This window comes from Wickerhamomyces ciferrii, contig 00274, assembly GCF_000313485.1.
Source record: "Wickerhamomyces ciferrii WGS project CAIF00000000 data, strain NRRL Y-1031 F-60-10, contig 00274, whole genome shotgun sequence".
NCBI classification, from domain to species: domain Eukaryota; kingdom Fungi; phylum Ascomycota; class Saccharomycetes; order Phaffomycetales; family Wickerhamomycetaceae; genus Hansenula; species Hansenula ciferrii.
The window spans coordinates 1-18753 of record NW_011887466.1 but is presented as its reverse complement, the minus strand read 5'-3'; the positions used below and the strand labels follow the sequence as shown (position 1 = coordinate 18753).

Sequence of the window (18753 nt, the reverse complement as noted above, 5' to 3'; positions counted from 1 at the left end):
ACCATAGAAATCAAATAGTATGTAAAATTTAAACAATATGGTAGAATTTCAAAGAGCTATACGACGTCGATGTACATAAAATTAACGAAAGAATGCACTTTTTTTTTTCAGATTGATAATACACATATAAATATATAATGCTAATCTATGGTGAGCCATCAATTGAGCCTTCTGTTATAGGAGACAGTTCATTATTTTGATTGTTTGCAAACATTGGATTTGGTAAAGTAAATGAACCATTTGGAGTTAAATAACCAAATTCATTATTATTATTTTGAAATTCAGATGAATTATTTGATTTAATTGAATTTTGACGTGATGGACGATTAAATAATGTAACTGTTTTATTATTATTTTCAAATTTTGTATTTTGTGGAAGATCTTCATAAACACCTTTATTTCTTTTAATACTACTATTCATTGATCTAGATCTTGATTGTGATTGTTCAGGTTTTTCATTTCCAAATTCTAAATCTTCAGGTATGTTATTTATTTCATCTAATAATGAATCAAATGAAAAACTTGAATTGATACCGTCTAAGTTATTATTATTATGGAAATCTTCATCTTCACTAAGCCATGAATATCTATTTTGAGGGACATCTTGATCCAATGAAGTTGAAATTTGATGATATTTTAATAATTTCCTTGGTTTTAACAAATCATCATTTGGTCTTCGTTGTGCTTCATCCAGTTGTAGATGACTTCCGTGAAAAGAACCATTTTTATGACTTGGATATACTGGTTTTGCACTATTATCTTTGTTATTACCTGGCATACTATTGTCATTTTTTTTACCCAAAAGACTTGAAAACATACTACTAGCTTTCAGATCATCATCATCATCATCATCATCATTGTTATTATTATTTTTCTTAATACTATCGTTTGAGATTTTATTTTTGATTTGGTCTGATCCCAGAAGACTTGAAAACATATCTCTAGCTGTTGAATCTTCTTCTTCTTGTTTTTCTTCATTATTATTTTGGACATTTGACTTTTTGTTTTCATTTTCCTTTTCATTTGAATCTAGAAGACTTGAAAAGATATCCCTAGCTGCCACATCTTCATCTGCATTGTCATTCTTTGTTTCATCTTCATTTTCATTGATAACTTTTTCATTTTTCTTATCTGTACTTAAAAGACTTGAAAGCATACTTCCAGCGGCTATATCTTCTCCCTCATTATCATCTTCTTCCTTATGGGTTACCTCATCTTCAAAATTTTCAACAAGTGGAGTTTCAATTTTTGATGAATTGTCTAAAAATGAGTTTTCTGGTGTTATATTAGGATTCACTAATGATCTTTTCATAGGTTCGATATCTTCTTCATCATCAGAAAAATATTTATTGTTGAAAGCATCTTCATCATCATTAAAATCATCTTCATCATAATCATCATAGTACTCATCCTGATCTTCATCTTGAATCTCATTTTGATTGTCATATCCCACAGGCGGTGATTGATTTTCCTTCTGATCTATATTGATCGAATTCTCTGGTGTGATTTGAGGCTTATCATCAACAACTCCAACAGTGTTGTTAACATGTGTAGTATCATCTTCTTCATCAGAAAAATATCTTTTATTGAAAATTTCCTCATCATCATTATAATCATCACCATATTCATCATAATAATTCAAATCTTCATCAAAATCATCATCGATAAGATCATTAACATAAAATCCTTGTTCTTTGACATTTTGAATTTGACGTTCTTCTAAATCTTCAGCAGGAGATTTATAATATCTAATTGAGACATTTCTACCTTGTTTATTATCTTGTTCAAATGAAAACTCACTATCGTTATCAGACTGATATTCATTTTCATCTTGTTCATTGTCTTGTAAATCTTTATTGTTTGAATCAATTTGACTTTCTCTCTTTTGTCGTAGTTTTTCATTGTGAATAGTCTCTGCCACGGTTTCATCAGGATCAATGAATCCATCATTAAACATTTCTGGCGTTGAAATTTCTTTTTGCTTCTGTAATTCAGCAATGGGTATTATCTCAGGTGGATCTTCTAATTTGAAAGAATCTGTTGAAATAATTTGAGCGCGTCTATGTCTATTCTTCTTATCCATCTCTTTTGAGCCTGGGATTTCTCTCATGATGGGACCCAGTAGATTTTCATTTGGAATTTCCAAGACAGTGTTCAATGGTAGTTGAATTGATTCATTTTCATTTGTAATGTGCGTGGTTGAACTAAATGGATCTCTTGATGAGGTTGAAGTTGTAGAAAGTTGATGAATTTCATCATCAGACAAAAATGAATTTGAAGAGGATTGAGATGATCTTGGATTTAATGATTTACCTGAGTTCTTATTCCCAGTTGATTTTGAGGAGTTATCACCATTGTTATTACCCCATTCATGAGTCCTTGTACCTATGATGGAAGGTGGTGGTGATTTTTTTGGTGAATTTGGTGATAATGGGGATGAAAGATTGAATAGGTTTTGTGACGAAGTTTTATTTCTTTGGAAAAGACGATGTAGTTTCTTGCTCTTGTTGACTATGGATGGTGATGAAGGTGTAGATTGCCGTATTGGAGACGACGGGGTGGATGAATTGGCAGAGATGGTGCTATTGTGTTTGTCTTCTGATGCTAAGTCTGTAGTGCTTGAAGAAGTATTAAGATCTGGTAGCCCACCGTCACCAATGTTGGTGGATGATCCTCTGCGGTGTGTCTTGATGAAGGAGCGCATGGCTCGTGTAGTATTGGATCCTGGTCTCTTTGTTTTAATTGAAGCGTTACCTATGCTTTTCTGTTCTGAAGGTTCAAGTGTATTAAATCAAAAGTCATCTTCTTTCAAAGTGTCAAATCAAATGAATAATGGCTGGCAGATTATGTAATGGGTGATTATATTTTAAGTACAAAGTTCTAGATCCAGAATGAACAAACAATGGGAAACAATCGAAAACAAACATTCATAGTATACAAAAGAAGTCAAAGGGAATCTTATTTTGTTACTGAGACCAGCACTTTCAAGCCACTGTTTATATACTGTGATTGAAACTGCTTTTGGTATACCGTGATTTGTGAATTCGCGCGTTATCAAGTATTGAACCTATTGCCGGTGTTGGAACTGGACTCTAGTTGTTCCTTAATCTTTTGAGCTTGAGTCCATTCAATACCATCTCATAAATATGGCACACTCATTTGCAAGTGCTGGTCATCCAAACCCTTTGATCGAAAAAGTGACTCAGTTGATTGCTGGTTTAGAAACATACGCTTATTTCCATAAAGATAAAACTAATCCTTTCAACAATCATGACAATAAAAAATCTAATGAATCATTGAAAATTGTATACCTATTACATGGTAGAACTTCAAGTGCTGCTATAATTGAAGAATTAGCTCATGATTTGATCACCAAGTATTATAAAATCTCACAAGATAATATCGAACCAATTGTTATCATAACTTTTGATTTTAGAAATCATGGTAAAAGATTAATAAATGAACTAAATCAACAAAGTTGGAATAAAGGTAATATAACTCATGCTGCTGATATGATATCATATATAGATGGTGCTGTTGTGGAATTAAAAACTATTCATGATTACTTACCTTCATTCGTCCCAGGTTTAAACAAATTTAAACAAACTCGTTATATAGTTAGTGGTGTCTCAATGGGTGGTCACACAACTATTCAATCTGTCACCAGATTCCCTGGGGTTTATGATGGTGCCGCTCCAATAGTTGGGTGTTTTGATCTAAGTTCATTATTATTGAACAGATTGGGGAAGTTCAATAGAAAGACATTATATAATGAATCTTATGGTATTCTTCAAAAAAATTTTGATCAGGAAAAATATCCAAGATCTTTATTTGATATCGTTTCTAAAAATGATGCATTAGTGGCACATACTTATGATACCAAAAAGCTTAAAACTTTTGCATTATTTGGTGAATTTGATCCATTAGTATTAATGGATTATTCTATTCCATTCTTGAACCTCCATGATACTGATGTGAAAACAAGGGATCAATTTAATCCATCTCTACAATTCCAAGCTTTAAAATATAATGCTGAACATGAAGTCACTGACGATATGACTGATGATTTATCTAAATGGTTAGTTGAATTTTGATCATATCACATCATTACTAGTACAACACATGAAATATATAGAATAAAAATAAAATAATAAATAATTTGTTCAACATTATATGTACATAAATCTATAGATATAAAACCAACCTTCAAAAATTCATTTCAAACCCACCTTTGTATATTATATGTAATTCATTAAATCAGATACTCAAAATGTAAGTTGTTCTAATGTACGAACCACTTTTGCAGCACCATCTATTGATTCATTATTATCAATTGAAATCTTAGCTCTATTCATTTCTAAACCTTCTAATAACATACAAGCTTTACATATTTTATTACTTGATAAATAACCACATTTTTCACATCTATTACCATCAACAAATCCTTTTTTATTTAATGATATTGATCCATCTGCTCTAACTTCAATTTCTTCATTAATTGGACCTCCTTTTGATTCTGTAGATTGTTTTGGTGGATTTTTTCTAAATTGTTGTCTTATTTTTTTCTCTCTAAGAACAAAATTTTCACCTGAATGAATAATATCAATAATACAGCTTGGTCTAATTGCTTCTAAATTTTTCATTAATTCTCTTGTAGTACCTCTAAAAGCTTCTGGTGCATAAGTACATTCAGTGGAAAAATAATCCAATTTCTTATAATGTGCATAGAGAACAATTTCTTTTTGATATGAATATTTAAAAGGTTTTGATCTTTTAATTGGTGATCCACTACTTGATGTCATTATAGTTGTTGATTTTTCTAATCTTGCAACATCACCTCTTAATAAATTCATCAATACAGTTTCAGCCATATCATCTGCATTATGCCCCGTGACAACATGATTTATACCTAATTTAGCAGCACCTCTATCTAAAGCTTGTCTTCTTAAAACACCACAATATGTACAACTATTTCTAATACCTGCACAACTAACAATTTCATCCATACTCCAATTATAAAGATCTTTATATGATACAATTTCTAATGGTAAATTATATTGTTCTTTATTACGCTTAACAGTAGCAAGGGAATCATCTCTATAACCAACGATACCTTCATCTATACTCAATAAAACAATTTCCACTCCATAATTATATCTTTCATTTAATAATTTCAATATATAAGCTAAAACTGTAGAATCTTTACCACCAGATGCACCAACAGCTATTCTTTCTCCAGGATAAAATAATTTATTATTAACTATAGTATTATGAATTTCAGTTTCAAAAACGTTATAAAAACATAATTTACAAATTTTTTGTAAATTCTTTGGTCTTTTAATCATAGCTTTACGACAATGACATAGTTCACATAATTGTGATAGTTTTGGACGTGGTGTAGTTGAAGACATTTTAATATATTTCTTTCTGTGTATATTTGGTTGAATTCTCCAGTATAAACCTTTCCCTTATATCTATGATTCCAAATGTAGTCCGTTTAAACAATTTAAAGATCAGTTCTAACTTCTCATATTAATTTTCATTATAAATTTATTTGCAATCGCATCGCACTAATTTTTTTTTTTTTTGATTTTCTTTTGATTACGTAATTTCTCAGATTGAAAAAACAATCCGCGAATAATTCAAATCACAGAAATTGAGGAAATGGTGAATTTAAAGGAGAATTTGAATAGGAAAACTGTGTAAATGCTACTTAGAGTGTAATTGTGATATATTTTAGCATAAATATCTTTTTTGAAGTATAAGAATCCGACCATTAGCGAATATTTCCACCATGGTTACTCAGATTTACGCGTACACTCATAGTTGTCAAGCGCGATCCGTTCCCAGTTTTACTGCGAGATTTTGTACGTGATAATTTTTTTTGTCGAAAAAAAAAGTGAAAATATATGAAGAAGAACTGAATTAAAAGCTAATCAACACGTCAAAAGAACCAGTTCATACAAGCAAACAATGTCCCGTTTTTTCGCTGGTGGAGTCTCAGACTCAGACTACTCCTCATCTGAGGAAGAATTGCTCAGTTCCTCTGAAGAAGAAGAAGAATTAAGATCTGAAAGTGAAGATGAAGAAGCTGAAGAATCCGATGATTCAGCTTTTGCAAATGATAGTGATGATTCTGATTCTGATGAAGATACACCATCAGGTCCAGCTTATTTCTTGAAAAGCAAGTTCACAAAAGGTGCAGCAAGTGATGATGATTCATCTGATGAAGAAGATGGTAAAAAAGTTGTGAAGAGTGCTAAAGATAAATTACTTGATGAAATCAGAAGCGCCATCAACACCATTGATACCTCTAAAGAAGACAATGATTGGATAGTGGTTTTATCAGAATTTGACAAATTGAACCGTTTATTGATCCGTGCTCAACAACAAAACTTGTCCACTCCAAACATTTACATCAAGACTATTGCTCAATTGGATGAAACAATTCAAGATACTCAACAAGATAAGAAGAAATTAAACGCTAGTGTTTCAAAAGCTTTCAACACTGTGAGACAAAGAGTTAAAAAAGCTGTCCGTGAAAATAGTTCATTAGTTGATTCCTTCAGAGAAAACCCAGAAGCTTTTGAAAAAGAAGCTCCAATCACAGAAACCCCATCAAAAGCATCCACTCCAGTTCCAGGTGAAGGTTTCAGTACTGTTGGTAAAAGTGGTAAAACTACTGAAAGTACTTCATTCTTCAAAACTTTACGTTCAGTTGCTGAATCAAGAGGTAAAAAGAATGTTGATTCTCGTGAACAAGTTAAAACTTTAGAAACTTTAGCGGAAGAAGCTTCAACTCCATATCAAGCCATTATTGTATACTTGATGTTGATTCCTTATAGATTTGATGGCTCAGCAAACTTATCATACTTATCAATTGATCAATGGAAATTAGCTGCTAAAGATATCAACAATTTATTCAAAATCTTGGAAGATAACAAATCTCAATATCGTGTCACTGAAACTGCTGAAGCTTCAGATGATATTGAAGTTGAACCAACTCCAAATAGTGAAGGTGTTCGTGAAGTTGTAGGTTCAGTTGTTTCATTTGTTGAAAGATTAGATGATGAATTCACTCGTTCATTACAAGTTATTGATCCACACACCACTGAATATATTGATCGTTTAAAAGATGAACAAGAATTATACACTACAATCATCCGTGCTCAACTATATTCTGAATTCATCATCCCAGAATCTGAAATTGTTTCAGCTAAAGGTGATCAAATTGCTAGAGTTGTTTCAAGAAGAATTGATCATATTTATTTCAAACCATCTGGTTTAATAAAACAAAGTGAAGCTACTGCTTGGGAATCATTAAAACCAACAGCACAAACATCATACATTGCTCCATACACTGAAGAAGAATCATACATTGATACATTATTAGATTCATTAGCTTCAATCTTATACAGACAAACAAATGCCGTTTATCGTAAACGTGCTATGTTATCTCATATCTATTTTTATGCATTCAATAATAAATATTTCAAAGCTAGAGATATGTTTTTGATTTCTCATTTACAATCATCAATTCACACTTCTGATCCATCAGTTCAAATATTATTCAACAGAGCTTTGGTTCAACTTGGTTTATGTGCTTTTAGAAATGGTTTAATTTCTGAAGCTCATCAAACTTTACAAGAAATTGCCACTTCAACACGTCATAAAGAATTATTAGGTCAAGGTGCTCAAAGATATAGTAATCAAAACACAGTTGCTGATAAACAACGTTTATTACCTTTCCACACACATATAAATTTGGAATTACTTGAAACTGTATTTTTAACAAGTTCTTTATTAATTGAAATCCCACAATATGCACAATTAGGTACATCTGTTGATGCTAAAAAGAGATTACAAACCAAATCATTCCGTCGTACATTAGAATACCATGAAAAACAAACTTTCCAAGGTCCACCAGAAAACACAAGAGATTATGTTATGACTGCTGCTAAACAATTACAAGCTGGTAATTGGAAAAAAGCTTCAGAATTATTAAATTCAATTAAAATTTGGAATTTATTCCCAGAATCTGATAAGATTAGAGAATTAATCAAAGAAAAATTACAAGTTGAAGGTTTAAGAACTTATATTTTCCAATTCAAATCATTCTATTCAAAACTTTCAATTGTTAAATTATCACAAATTTTCGAATTATCAGAAAGTAAAGTTTCAGCTGTTTTATCTAAAATGATCTTCAATGAAGAAATTTCAGCTGGTTTAGATCAAGTTTCCAAATCTGTTGTTTTCACTAAAGGTGTTGAATTAACTAGATTACAAGAATTGGCATTAGATTTAGCTGATAGAGCTTCATCATTATCTGATCGTAACGAACGTTTAGCTGGTGGTCATCAACAACAACAAGGTTATCACCACGGTGGTAATAATGCTGGTAAAGATCAACATAATAATGCTCATCATCACAAACGTAATCAAAACTTTAAATTTGCTCCTGTTACTGGTGCTCTATCAAGTGCTCCAGGTTCTATTTCAGGTGCTTTGAATGGTATGGACAAAAGAAATAATCAAAGAGGGAAATCTACCCGTGCTTGATTGATCGTTAGTGATCTGTTTGTATACTATGAATTACATTAATTATCTCGAAATTGAATATCAATTAAAAATTTGATAAAAATGTAGCCTGGGTTAATTCTACGACGATTGTAGGTAACAAAGTCACTCACTACTTGTCAGATCCTTCAATAAAACAAAAATACTTATATAATTGTTCACAAAATAATACTATACAGTAACCATAATTCTAGATAGTGTCTTAGGCAAAATAACTTCTCCACAAGACACCTTCTAAATCTTCTAATTGATCTTCTGTGAAAGATAATCTATCTATATGCCATGTATCAGATCTTATTTTTTTGAATGTACTCAAAATATCCTTTGCAGATTTACCAATGATTCCAGGATGTGAAACAGCTTTAGATAAAATTGAAATTTGCTCTGGAAGCCACTTTGGCGGTGGTGAAACATAAGGATATGCTGAAATCAAAGCACCTAAACCAATAGCACTACCGTGTAGTTTGATGGTTTCTTCATTTGTAAACTTCTTGTTTTTTGCTCTTCTTTTGGTCAAAACTTTTGAATATTTATCTGTAAATTCCTTAACACCATCAAATCCCAATGAGCTGTGAATAAATCCTGAAAGAACATTAGCAGCCTTGTGTCTAACCTCAACATTACTATGGAATAACATCTTATCGACACGAGATAATAATTGATGTTTCTGAGAATCTGTCAATTGCAATAATTGACGAGAAAAAAAAGTTTCAATGAATGATAACTGTAACAATACTTGGTGAATTGTAGAATTATCTCTTTCTGTGACATCTATAATTGCAGGTAGAATTTCTGGTCTATATGATATATCAGCAAGATTATGATATACATAACCAGGGTTGATGCCTGCAAGTTTACACAATTCTCTGTTACTTTCTAGCTTTGACAAAAATGGAGTTATATGACTCTTAACAAAAGGTGATAATGCAACGGAGAACACACCACTTAAAGCATCTTCTAGCCATCTTAAAATAGTGGAAGAAATGTAAAAATAATTAGACTTCAAAGCTTCTTGTGTTGTCAACTCGGTTGTTTCTTTCCTCAATTCTTCAGCATGATCAAATAATTTCTTGATTCTGTTATCGAATGTTTGTGGAGTTTCATAAGTAAGAACACCCAGTTCATTAGATTGTTGAGCTTGTAAAAATCCATCCAAATTATCGTAAGATTCTCTGAAAATGGTAAATGCTAATGTTGCAACCAGACCACCAACTTGATCTCTAACTAGTTGATAAGGATGCTCAAAAAGTAGCTTATCAAAAATACTCTCAGCACCGTTGAATCTCCAACCTAAACTTGCAAGATATGACTTTGTAAAATTAATTCTAGCAGATTGAATGAATGCCAAGTCAGAATTAACATCAATGACAGTTTCAAGACGCTCAACCTTTTCAGCGAGTATTGGTATCCTCCTAACATCAATTCTCGAAGGTATCCACCAAAAAACAATATTCCAAACACCAGAAGTATCTGGTGCAAGATCATTAGTTAAAACCAAATCTAAAAATGGACTTAAGAAACTGTCTCTAGCTTGAACATCTTCATGGGTGGTATGATTTGTTGCCACTAGAAGACCACACACAATTTCAGCAACAACGATAACAGATGCCTTTTCGTCTTTGTCGTAGTGTTCAACAATCAAATGTAATAACTCTTGATATGATATTTTTGTGAACTTCAAAGAAATCAAATGAACAATGGTAGAAAACAAAAAAACATCAATACTTTGGAAAATACCTTTAGTTTCATTGTCTTGCATTAAAGTTTTAATGACGGAACTGACCCAATCCTTTGTTATAAGAGATCCGAAAAGTTTTAAGCTTTCGATATCTTCGTCATTAAATTTGACATCAACTGCAGCTTTGTTAGGATCGATTGCTTGTATATGATCGCTCCAGAATAACCACCCCTTAAATGCTCTACCATCAATATAGTAATTTGGTGACTCAAAGTTATTCATTTCTGCCTTGAACTTGTCTGAGAACCCATGTCTAGTATCTATTTGGACCATACCTTCCCTTCCATATTTGTTGTTGAAAGAATTCAGCAAGTCATAACGGAAAATTGCAAATCTCACAATCTTGTCAAATATTTTAGTAGATGCCCTAATACAAAGACGCACCAAAGCTGGATGATGATACTGTGACTTTTGAATTAACAATTCCAACACCTTTTTCTTAGCTGGTACCTCATAATAATTTTGAATATTTGTTAAAAACTTTAGATAGAGAAGTGATAACTTCCAATGCTCATTTTCAGATTCAGCTTTGATTAAATATTCTTGTAGGTCATCAATCTTATTCATATAAAAACTTCTTTTGGCATCTTTAGCTGCCTTAACTGTTTGAATTTCCAAGTCAATGCACTTATCAGGTGGTCTAATAGCCTTATCAATTTCATCAGACTCAAATAATGCAATAGCCGATGGGATTTTGATAGCTGTGGAAAAATCATTAAATCCTTTTTGAGCTAAAAAGTTGACTTCAAGATTGTCAATGAGCAAACAACGAGATAAAATATCGGTAACTTTACCTATATTGACGTAATCTGATAATAGTTTGTTGTGGATCTTTTTCAGTCTGAAGATTCTTAGACCAGCCTCAACCCTCTTAAAATCTTTATCAGCAATTGCAGATTCAATATTTTCAAACACTAATGATAAAATTAAATTATAAGAACCGATTAATTTTTTCATTGTCTCAATCATTGTCATTTGGCCCGGTTGATAAATATTAGCATAAGCAGACGTTGCTAATTCAACAATATCCCTTAAAAGAATTTTATCTAATTTAGTTTGAAATCTGTTCGTTGAATGTAGAATAACCCTTTGACGGTGATATTTTTCAATTCTTGCACCAAGGCATGATCTTGTGAAAGGTTTAGAGTAATTACCAATAGACTGGACTCTTTTCAAGAAAGTATAATCAATAAATAATTCATCCTCAAAATCAATGGTTGAAACTTTACCAACATCACAGAAATATGTTTCCAAAGTATGTAATAACGCTTGGAAAAGATGGACATTATCAGCCTCACTTTTTGTCAAATATTCATACGCTTTATGTAAACCATGCCCAACCAATGCTCTCAATTGATGAATATGTCCGTAATTAGTATACGATTTCTTTTCTAAAGAATTTGAACCAAAAAAGTAGTTACAATTGTAAATTCTAAGCTCTCTAAAAGCAACAGATGAATTCATGATTGAAGTGAGATCACTATCATGCTGAGCCATAGGAGTCAGCAATCTAGAGCTTGGAACTTCATCTTCAATATTTATACCTTCAACATCGTAAGCAACCCCATTAACAACACCATTAAAGTCCTTGAAGTCTTCTTTAATATCACTTCTATAACTCTCATTTAGTGGGCGATCTGATACTTGATCATCACCTTCATGATGTTTAGTAATTTCCTCAATATCAATATTAAATTCTCTTTCATCGCTTCTCGAAGCTCTCAATGATTTCAGAATCAGTAATTTTCTTTGTAAGGTAGTTGCATTGAAAGTTTCATTTTTGTCACTATGGTCATTGTTGTAATCAGGATCAAACAAAATACTATTACCTGAAAGTGAGCTGCTGATATACAAAAGATGTTTTGTAAACTCATCAGAAAATTCAAGACCAGATATTGTGGAATTTGTGGTAAGTTCTTCCAACTTTGACAAAGTTTCAACCGTGATTGTTTCAAATAACTCCACAGCAAACGACACCTCTGCATTACCTGGTACATACCAGTCAAACTTCAAATTCTCAGAATTGAACCTATCATCATCAAATTGTTTGCCGCCCCAATATTCTTCATAATTAATATTTTGTTCTTTTCTAAATAAACTGCTTTCAACTAGCCTTAACCCTGTAAGATTTGATAAGGTTTTATGGATGATGTTGGAAGCTAATCCATGAAGAGATGGATTTCTAATTTTTTCATAAAGTAATTGTGCTAAATTCATGAATTTTTCTTTATGATCCAATACTTTATTATTTGAAACACTCAAAATTTCAGCAATCAATGCAAGATAGACAACTAATTTCTTATCACCACTACGAATGCTACTGGTGTTGTTTCTGACAGAACCAGCACCTTGCTCAATTTCTTCCTCAATAAGATCAGCTAAAAGGTTAAAATAGTAATCAAAACGTGAGTTATCATACTTAACTAATGTACCATAAATATTAGATAACAAAGCTTCATTATCATTCATGTCGTAGAAATCACCCTGATGGAACTTTTCTTGTAAAATATTTGCAAATAAATTAAAGATTTCTGGGGAAAAGGATTGAGATAAAATCAACAATGATTGTGTAACCTTGAAAACCAATCTTTCGTTCAAATCTGCTTCCAACAAAAAGAATAATTTATCAACAAATCCTTTAGTAATATCTGGGAATGCCTTACTTGATGCAATATATGCATTATGAATGGTGGTTTCGTCAACAACAAACTCATCTAATGGGTTTTCTTTCAAGAAAAATAGGTGGTCTTGAATAAAACCAATAGTTGTTGATTCAAACGAAACATAATCATCTTCTGTAGATAAATCTTTGAATGGAATCAGAGAACCAACTGTGACCAAGGTATTAAACACATTATTTGTTAGGTCCAAGTCATTATTACCAATCTTAGTTAACAATAGAGAAAGCAAATTTGTCATATGAACTCTATAAACTTTGTCATGTATCATAAATCTAGAAACTTCAGTGAATTGTTTTAATGAAACGATAATTCTATGACTTGAATTAATAAATTGATCAGTTAAGGCATCATATAAATCAACCAACACTTGATTGACCAAAATAAATTTGTTTTTGGCTTCCAAATCTGTTAAATATCCTAAAGATGCAATGTAATAATTACAAATCGAGTCTCTTTTAGCTTGTGACCCTAATAGAACAACCTCTCTGAAAAGATCAATTATTTTGGCGTTAGTCTCAGTTGTAAGCTTCAACCCTTCTGGTAGCTGGTTTTCAGAGGTTTTTTCCAACATGTGTCTTTTATGATATTGCTTGATAAATCTATGACAAAATCTGGCAATCAGCACTGACCAAGATCCAGTATTTGAAGGATGTGCAAATGTTTCAATTGATTTCAACAAAATATCTAATTTTTTATAAAAATTTTGGAAAGATTGATTATTGATTGAATAAACCAAGATTCTTGCCAGTCCATAAAATGTAGATACCTTAAAATCATTTCTTAAATTGTTTTGAATTTTGTTAAGCATGAAATCAATTTGACCTTCAGTATAGATACCGTAATCACCAAGTGTAATATCAATTGTACCCGAAGAAACGTGTGAATATACTGTACGTGAGATACGACCTAACAAATCAATGATATTAACATCTAAAGCTTTGATGGATGTGTTGTTTGACCAAAAGTAGAACAATGATGACACATAATTCAAGATTGAATCATCTTTAGTGATAAAAACAGGTAGAGTGTTACATAAAACTGTTAAACTCAAAAATGCAGTAGGGATTGAAAACCTTGATAATGTAAATTCATAAATCTCACGCATTGATTTTGGCTCAAAGAAATAGTTGGAGTTTAATGCTAACCTCATTGTATTATTGAAAACCTTTTTATCAGATTCATTAGTCGTTGGATTATAAATGTCATAAGTAGGATCAACATCTGGGAAGAAATCCACGATTAATTCTAATAATGGTTTATGATTCAATACCAACAGATTATTCTCAACTAATTGATCCCTATACTTGTAAGTCAATTTGACAAAGACATCAATAAACAATTGTGAGTTGATTGATTGACCTTTAGCCAATGATAAATAATAATATACTTTTGCTAAAGATGCTCTTAATTTCAATGGAATATCAAATTTTGCCTTCAAGCAAGTTTTCAATTCATTGGTCCAATGATTAACACTGATGATAGTGGCTGATCTAGGTAATATTTTCCCAATGACACCAGATGACTTACTATTTTCATCATCCTGATCAGCGTCATCATTCTCCTCGTCATTTTCATAATCAAATGATAAATCTGTGTTATAAAAATCTGTATCTAATGCAAGTTCAATATCATTTTTAACAGCAGCCAAGTCCTTTGTGGAAATACTAACCAATCCTTCAAGATCTGATGATTTGATTGCAATGTATAAATGAACCAAAATTTGAGTCAAATATTTTGCTTGATCTTTGTGAGATTCTGTATTATAAGGTAATAACTTTTTCAAATCCAATTTTCTAGCCTCATCCCTCGCATAAAACTTGGAGTCTTTATTCAAAGATTCCTTTAAATAATCTTCATAATTATCAGGATAATCTAAACCATAATGCTTTAAACGCTTCTTTAACAGTTCATCTTCTGAATCTGGTATGTTCCCATCTTGTTTTTGCTTCACACCAAAAGGATCTGGGGTTAATCTCTTAGTTTCCAATCTAGCCTTCTTAGCTTGACTTGATGAATCTAAACTTGATGCTGGTCTAATTGGTTTTGATTGATCCGTCGCTATATTCAACAGAGCCTTATTCCTCAATGGAATAGGGGCGTTGATGTTTTGTGACATTATCGTGTGGTATAATCAGTGTCCAACCCACAGCAGGTAATATAATAATGGCAAATGGATACGTTTTATGATGATGCTCTTATTTCTAATCGATGTAACAGGTCAATGTCTAATATCAAGTTTTTAAGTAATAAATAATGTAAATATATGTCAATTGTCCCTATAACGACTAAATTGCTCTGGAATTGAAACTCCAGTACAAAAGTCATCTTTATATATCTTCTGATCTTTTTGCCATCAGCCGCTGATTTCAGGATTCCAAATCGTTATATCCAACATGAAGTCAAGGTCACATGACATAGTTTGGTGATATTTGTATGGACGTTTTAATAGCAGTGGAACTCAAAAGTGATGGCAGCCACTTCTATGAAAGTATACACATAGTTATATATTAGACAATCCAATCACACTATAGAATGAAGTCAGGTCGTCTCATACACCTGTTCCTGAGGAATATTAGCCTTCTTTTTGGCGGTAAAAGTTCTCTGTCATTCCATAAAGTGTCAAACTTCTGTTGAACTAAAAATCAAATTTTGGTTTTGATCCTTGCACAAATTACTATACAAAATTTAGTTGGTTGGGTTTTAACTTTTAAGGATCCTGAACTGCAAAAATAATCTGTTTACGTTCGTTTCTTAATCATCAGTCAATATGGGATTCTTGAAAGCTGTCAAATTTTACTCCAAAACTTTCTTAGCTGCTACTGTCTTGGGTGGTTGTGCTCTTTATGGTGTTTTAGCCTCTATTGCCTTGACACTTGTTGGAAAGCGTCATCTTGCACAATGGACCACTGCAAGAGTGTTTTACTATACTTTCAGCTCATTATTGGGTATCAAAATCAAATTAATCAACGGAGAACGTTTAAATAACTTACCAGCAATCTTGATTTCAAACCATCAAAGTGTTTTGGATATTCTTATTTTAGGTAGAGTCTTTCCAAAAGGTTGTGTTGTTACTTCAAAAAAATCATTAAAATATACACCATTTTTAGGTTGGTTCATGTCTTTAAGTGGTACATTCTTCTTAGATCGTTCAAATAGAGAAAAATCAGTTCGTACCTTAAACAAGGCTTTAGATAACTTAAGAGAAAAAAAGAGAGGTTTATATATTTTCCCAGAAGGTACAAGATCCTATTGTAAAACTCCAGAATTGTTACCATTCAAAAAGGGTGCTTTCCATTTAGCTCAACAAGCTGGTATTCCAGTTATCCCATTAGTTGTATCAGTTACATCTCCATTACTTGATTCTTCAACAAAAACATTTGAAAGTGGTGAAATTGTGATTAAAGTTTTAGAACCATTACCAACTAAAGACTTGAAAAAAGAAGATATTGGTGCATTCTCCTCTAAAGTCAGAGAACTGATGCTTGAAGAATTGAAAACTGTTGGTTTATCAACAGTTGGTGGTACTTCTGAAGAATATGAAACTTTCCCAAATGATATTGAAGAAAGTTCTGAAGAACAAGGAGCAAATGTCGAAAGCACCAGTCTTTTAAGCAAAAGTTCAGAAAGTCAACGCACTTAATCAGTTGAGACTCATTGGACAACAGCAAAAACAATATTTCTGTAAATTTTTTATATTTAATACGACTTTACGATAGAAAATTTGTTTAAATTGTAGCACAACATATAAATAATATTCTCGGTTAAAGAAAAGGAAATCGCTTAAAGTATAAATTGAAAAATCCGAAACGCGATCGATAATCAGACAACAAAAAAAAACATGTCAAATTATATCGAAATTCTTTTGATTATAATGAAAAGATAAGATTTTGAAGCTCAAAAAAAAAGTATACCTCATAATATGGTTTCCAAGGGCGGCTCGTCAACTCTTACGCAAAGAGAGCGCAAGAAACTCGCAGCTGAAACCAAACAACGAAAACTTGAAGAGGCGGAAGCTCAAGAGTTGGCAGAGAAAGAGACACAAGAACAAAAACTAAAACCAAAGAATGATATGCCTCGACTCCCACAGGAAAGATTATTGAGATGGTTGGGTACAGTTGGTACTAAATATATTACATCTGATAAAATTATTCAAACTTCAGTTTTATCATTGGTTCTTAATCTTGCTCATATCAAATATTGGGAAGAATTTCAAGATGATAAAGAAATTAATTTATTGATTAGTGTTGCTTGTGGTGTTTTAGCTTTAATTTCAGCATTGGTCATTACTCAAAGGGTTCAAAATGAAACTGCTAAATCTAATGGATCAAATGAAGAAGTTCCTTTACCATCATGGAATATTGTCTATTTAGTATTTTTACCTGCATCTTTGGCTTTGGTTTATGATAGAAGTTTGTTATTATTCAATGTGGCATTAACTACATCTGTTTTGAAACTCCCATTCATTGCTAAACTTGTTATTCAGCTTTCTATCTTAAACTCTAATACTGAACATATGGACACTGTTTATAATGCCAAAGTTGTTGCTGGACATTTAGTGGTAAATTATGCATTAGGTAGTATTTCTGAATTTAAATCATTAGATGAAGTGGAAGTTGGATTATTCAGTATTTTATTAACAAATTTATATATGATTAATTCAGATGCATTATATGTCGTGATTTTGCAAAAATTGTTCATCTCATTTGGTATCGGGTTAGCTTTATTATTTTTGATTACAAAAGTTTACAAATCAAATACTTTGTTAAGAACTTCACTAATTACACTATCATGGACTGGTACATTTGTTGGTGCTACATTATATCAATTAGATCCAATTTTGGGTAATAATTCTTTAGTATGGATCTATGAATATGCAACAGCCACCGATTCAAGAATCAAGATTCTTTCAATTTGGCTACTATCGCTATTATTATTGATTCCAACAATCTTCAATTATAAAATTCAGTTATCACCTAATTTTAGAAGAAAAATCTGGCATTTCCTTGTCCTTGGATTATTAGTTTATCCATTACATTTAGATTCTGAATTTGTGAAAGTTAGTTTAGCAGGCTCGTTGATTTTGTTTTTACTTGTTGAACAGATTAGATATTTAAAACTAAATCCATTTGGTTCTTTACTCGATAGTCATTTAAGATTATTTGCAGATTTCAGGGATGAAAAAGGACCAATTATTGTTTCTTACATTTATTTATTCATCGGTATTACTTTACCAATCTTGTTTAATAACTCTATCGTTGGATTGGTGGTTTTAGGTGTCGGTGATTCATTAGCCTCAATTATTGGTTCCAACTATGGTACTATATATTGGGGTCGCTCCAAAAAGACTATTGAAGGTACATTAACTTTTATTGTCTCAACATATGCTGTTTGTGCCTTTTTAAAACATATTGGATGGTTCTTTGTTGATAAGACTTTTCATTCTTTGTTACTAACCTGTACATTAAGTGGTATTTTGGAAGGTAATAGTGATTTGAATGATAATATTTTGATTCCTGGTTTTATGGCTGCCACTTTAGAGGTTCTTGAATAAAATTTTACCGTGTACTATATACATAATACAATACTATCATATATTTATACAATACATTAATATAGATGAAGCTTTTCGGAAGAACGAGTAAATTGTTCGTGTAAGCGTATAAAACTTCTGTTACTAGAGCACTAGTGTAGTTACTGGTACAATCGAATATTCACTAGACAACAAAATTTATGTTCCTGCAAGTACTATACTAATAG

General features: G+C 31.7%; 7 protein-coding genes across 7 annotated transcripts; 4 read left to right on the top strand and 3 right to left on the bottom strand.

Moving 5' to 3' along the window:
• Nucleotides 1-145: 145 nt before the first annotated feature.
• Nucleotides 146-2704, bottom strand: ZRG8 (Zrg8p; the record flags this gene model as incomplete). Its single annotated transcript, XM_011273020.1, has 1 exon — nucleotides 146-2704. One exon carries the CDS (start codon nucleotides 2702-2704, stop codon nucleotides 146-148), a length of 2559 nt encoding a protein of 852 aa, XP_011271322.1.
• A 442-nt stretch (nucleotides 2705-3146) lies between these two features.
• On the top strand, nucleotides 3147-4094 carry BN7_6419 (alpha/beta hydrolase family protein; the record flags this gene model as incomplete). Its single annotated transcript, XM_011273019.1, has 1 exon — nucleotides 3147-4094. One exon carries the CDS (start codon nucleotides 3147-3149, stop codon nucleotides 4092-4094), a length of 948 nt encoding a protein of 315 aa, XP_011271321.1.
• Nucleotides 4095-4265: 171 nt separating this feature from the next.
• Nucleotides 4266-5411, bottom strand: NCS6 (Ncs6p; the record flags this gene model as incomplete). The annotated part of the gene is made up of 1 exon (XM_011273018.1): nucleotides 4266-5411. One exon carries the CDS (start codon nucleotides 5409-5411, stop codon nucleotides 4266-4268), a length of 1146 nt encoding a protein of 381 aa, XP_011271320.1.
• Nucleotides 5412-5973: 562 nt separating this feature from the next.
• NIP1 (translation initiation factor eIF3 core subunit c) lies at nucleotides 5974-8559 on the top strand (the record flags this gene model as incomplete). The annotated part of the gene is made up of 1 exon (XM_011273017.1): nucleotides 5974-8559. The coding sequence occupies one exon, from the start codon at nucleotides 5974-5976 to the stop codon at nucleotides 8557-8559; it is 2586 nt and encodes an 861-aa protein (XP_011271319.1).
• A 220-nt stretch (nucleotides 8560-8779) lies between these two features.
• On the bottom strand, nucleotides 8780-15112 carry BLM10 (proteasome activator BLM10; the record flags this gene model as incomplete). The annotated part of the gene is made up of 1 exon (XM_011273016.1): nucleotides 8780-15112. The coding sequence occupies one exon, from the start codon at nucleotides 15110-15112 to the stop codon at nucleotides 8780-8782; it is 6333 nt and encodes a 2110-aa protein (XP_011271318.1).
• Nucleotides 15113-15763: 651 nt separating this feature from the next.
• On the top strand, nucleotides 15764-16636 carry SLC1 (1-acylglycerol-3-phosphate O-acyltransferase SLC1; the record flags this gene model as incomplete). Its single annotated transcript, XM_011273015.1, has 1 exon — nucleotides 15764-16636. The coding sequence occupies one exon, from the start codon at nucleotides 15764-15766 to the stop codon at nucleotides 16634-16636; it is 873 nt and encodes a 290-aa protein (XP_011271317.1).
• A 279-nt stretch (nucleotides 16637-16915) lies between these two features.
• Nucleotides 16916-18547, top strand: SEC59 (dolichol kinase; the record flags this gene model as incomplete). The annotated part of the gene is made up of 1 exon (XM_011273014.1): nucleotides 16916-18547. The coding sequence occupies one exon, from the start codon at nucleotides 16916-16918 to the stop codon at nucleotides 18545-18547; it is 1632 nt and encodes a 543-aa protein (XP_011271316.1).
• Between the last annotated feature and the right edge of the window lie 206 nt (nucleotides 18548-18753).